The sequence below is a fragment of the Thamnophis elegans genome, chromosome 11 (genome assembly GCF_009769535.1).
Source record: "Thamnophis elegans isolate rThaEle1 chromosome 11, rThaEle1.pri, whole genome shotgun sequence".
In the NCBI taxonomy this organism is placed as follows: Eukaryota; Metazoa; Chordata; class Lepidosauria; order Squamata; family Colubridae; genus Thamnophis; species Thamnophis elegans.
In genome coordinates, this window is record NC_045551.1 from 68,249,671 (window position 1) to 68,253,328 (window position 3,658).

A 3,658-nucleotide genomic window follows, 5' to 3' on the forward strand; every position below is an offset into this window, starting at 1 on the left:
GGAGGATTTATATTATTACAATGAGCCATTTGTTCTTTATATGAATTTTAGATGAAACTGAAACTTGACAAAGCTGTTGGTATATCAAATATAAAATGGCTTGTGTTTAAATATATTGACCCTTTTTGTAAGCAATCACTTTAAAATAATACGGAAATAGTCCCCATTGTTTAAACAGGGTTGGACTAGATGACCTACAAGGTCCCATCCAATTGGATATCTGTCCCATTGTTTAAACAAAAGTTGGACTAGATGACCTACAACTCTGATAATCTATTATCTAAAAACAAGAAAGTCAGTTGCCTCTTGAAAAAGCATCTTTGGGACATTGTCAGTTGAAGCAACTTTTTCTGAAGCTGAATTTATCCATATCAAAAATGACCAAAATCCAGTGGAATTTTTTTAAAAAATGCTTCAACTGATGGATCTACTCTGAAATGTTTCAAGTGCAGACTTTCCTAACACTTGTCTTCTGGTCTTTTTATTCATTTGCATAATGATGATGATGATGATGATGATGTCCCAATTGTAATTGGAGCCCTTGGAGCAATATCTAAAGGGCTACCTCGCTATTTGGAAATTTTAAATTTTCAGACTTGAACATTCTGATTCTACAAAAAACCTCCCTACTTGGAACAGCTTATATACTCGGACGTTACCTTAACCGTACCTCGGTCCTCGGTTAGGACTCGAGCTGTTGAGCTACCAACCAGCCCCAAGGCTGTGAATCTCACCAAAGATTAACAACACATAATAATAATATAGCTCTTTGATGTAGTAACGCTTACCAGCTGAATACAATCGATGGAGTTATTGTTTCCAGGTGCCCCCTAACAAAATAGACTACGAATATAGTGAATTAATATTGTACCAGAACCAAGTGATGAGAGAAGCAGATCTCTTCAGAATCTTTGGACCATATAGAAACTTACGAAAGGCAAATCTGCGATAAACTCATGATAGACGAGATTAAAGGTACGTTCTTTTGATAAGCCCTCAATTATCCTTAATTGTCACAGCCCCTTTCTTTCGTTCTTTCTTTCTTGCTTTCTTGCTTTCTTTCTTTCTGCTTTTTTCTTGCTTGCTTGCTTTTTTGTTTTTTTTTTTCTCTTTCCTTTTCTTTTTGTCTTTTCTCTTTTCTTCCTTCCTTCCTTCTTTTTTTCTTTCCTTTTCTTGCTTTTTTTCTTTCTTTTTCTTTCTCGTTCTTTTTCTTCTTTCTTCTCTTTTTTCTATCCTTCCTTCTTCTTCCTTCCTTCTTGTCTTTCTTCTTCTTTCTTTGCTTGCTTGCTGCTGTTCTTGCTTTCGTTCTTTCTTTCTTTCTTTCTTGTCATGGAATCAGAGGTTTGTGGGTTTTTTTGTCTCTGTGTGATATAAAGTGCAATTTAGAAAAAATACAACTTTTCTCAATCATTGAGATGCTTAAAGTTGTGATGGATGGTCGTTCACTGCCTTCTTCACCTATAGAGCCGAGGTGGCGCAGGGGTTAGGGTGCAGTACTGCAGGCCACTTCAGCTGACTGTTATCTGCAGTTCAGCAGCTTCAAATCTCACCCAGGCTCAAGGTTGACTCAGCCTTCCATCTTTCGAGGTGGGTAAATGAGGACCCGGATTGTTGTTGGGGCGCGATATGCTGACTCTGTAAACTGCTTAGAGAGGGCTGAAGCCCTATGAAACGGTATATAAGTCTAAACTGCTATTGCTATTGCTGTGACACGGTGGCACTGTTTGAGTGCTCCAAGATTGGGGCCATAGATAGTGCTTAGAGCATGCACAGGACCACTTTCCCCCCTCAGCCCTATTTGGTTGGTGACAGCACGTGATGGTAGGAGTAGACCAGTTGGCTGACTATCAGATTATTATCTGTACTCTATTATTTAGGAGGAAGTGTATTTGCCACTCTGAGCTGGTGGTTTTCTTGCAGACGTTTCATGTCCAAACTAGTAACGTCATCAGTGCTAGAGAAGCAAGGAGGAGAAGAGAAGGAAGGAGGAGAAAGAGGAGGAGGAGAGAATAGGAAGTGGGGGGGGGGAGGACGATAAGAACTGTGGGGTCCTTTGTGCTCTCTGAACTTGGATTTTATTTTTTGCAATGTTTCATGAGCCGACTAGGGAACATCATAAGTTCTAGAAGGGATTGGAAGGAAGGAAGGAAGGAAGGAGGAAGAAGAAAGAAAGAAAGAAAGAAAAAGAAAGAAAGAAAGAAAGAAAAAGAAAGAAGAAAGACAAGAAAGAAAGAAGAAAGAGAAAGGTAGGAGGAGGAAAAGGAGGATGCATATGGGGGGGTCCTTGGTCCTTTCTGAGGTTGTTTCTTGCATTGGATAATGTTTCGTTATCAAAATTAGGTAACATCATGAGTGTTAATCACTAGCGCTGATGACATTACCTAATTTGGTTAATGAAATGTCGGAAGAAAAAAGCAAGCTCAGAGGACCTAACAGTCCTCCTCTCCTCCTCCTCCTCCTCCTCTCTCCTCCTCTCCTCCTCCTCTCTGCAAACCCCACTCCTTCTAACCTGATGATATTCCTAGTACGTACTGAAACTTCTGCAAGAAAACAGCCAAGCTCAGAGAGCACCAAGGACCCCACAGTCCCCCTCCCCTCTGCAAACCATGCTCCCTTTTAGCAGTTATGATATTATCTAGTTGGGTCATGAAATGTTTGCAAGAAAAAAACCAAGGTCAGAGAGCACCAAGGACCCCTCGTTTCAACCCTGAGCTACCCTTTTATTGCAATGTAAAAATCGATCCTTTCAGGCGTCCAAACTTTTCCTATTTTTTTTTTTGTTAAAGTCAGGTGTGTTAATTATATTGCTGCAGGGGAAATGTTGTTGAATTTGGGGCGCCTGGAAGAACCGCTGAAATATATCGGGAATGATTGACCGGAATGCAGAATGTTGGAGTTACTACGAGGGCCTGGACAAAAGCTTTGCGCCACGTAAGCGACGGGATTGTGCATTTCGCTTCAAGCATTTTAGGAGTTGGGCTTTGAAAAAACTATGGTGTGCCATGCATTTAGGGAAGCACAGATAGTCCCTGACTTATGACCCGAATTGAACCCAAACTTCTGCGGCTAAGCGAGATTTTGTCCCGTTTTACGGCCTTTCTCCCCACAGTTATTAAGTGAAACACCGTGGACGTTAAGTTAGCAACACGGTCCTTCAGTGAATCTGGCTTTACTTGTCAGAGGGCCCAAAAGGGGATTGCGTGACCCAGGGACACTGCAACCGTCATAAGTACATGCCAGTTGCCAAGTGTTGCATTTTGATCACGTGAACACGGGGATGTTGCAAACAGTCGTAAATTTTGACAAAACGGTCATAAGTCGCTTTTTTTCAGTGCCGTTGTAACTCTGGTCACTAAATGAACTGCTGTATGTTGAGGATGACCTGTAATATTCACTGCAGTCTCTCTCTAAGCTTAAAACTCGTGTTGCAACGTAGCGATTGATTGCAACTCCCTTGTAAGAAATTACTTGAAAATAATGTCTCTTCGTTTGAACATGAAGACATTTCACTATTTCAGTCGTTTGTTATTCGTGAAAACCGGCCTCTCCAATTCAATATTTTTTATTTATTTATTTACTTTATTTATTTTATTTATTTGTCAATAAGTACAAGGAAACAAGTATGAAAAACACATGAAAAAAATGGCACAAATAAATG

At 40.3% G+C, this 3,658-nt stretch overlaps 1 protein-coding gene across 1 annotated transcript; it reads left to right on the top strand.

Moving 5' to 3' along the window:
- Positions 1-252: 252 nt before the first annotated feature.
- LOC116514655 (N-alpha-acetyltransferase 16, NatA auxiliary subunit-like) lies at positions 253-3,144 on the top strand. Its single transcript, XM_032226271.1, is given in 5 exon segments — positions 253-294; positions 824-903; positions 905-975; positions 2,814-2,856; positions 2,858-3,144. Coding segments are annotated over 5 exon segments (405 nt in total). The 3' UTR covers positions 3,027-3,144.
- Positions 3,145-3,658: the final 514 nt, after the last annotated feature.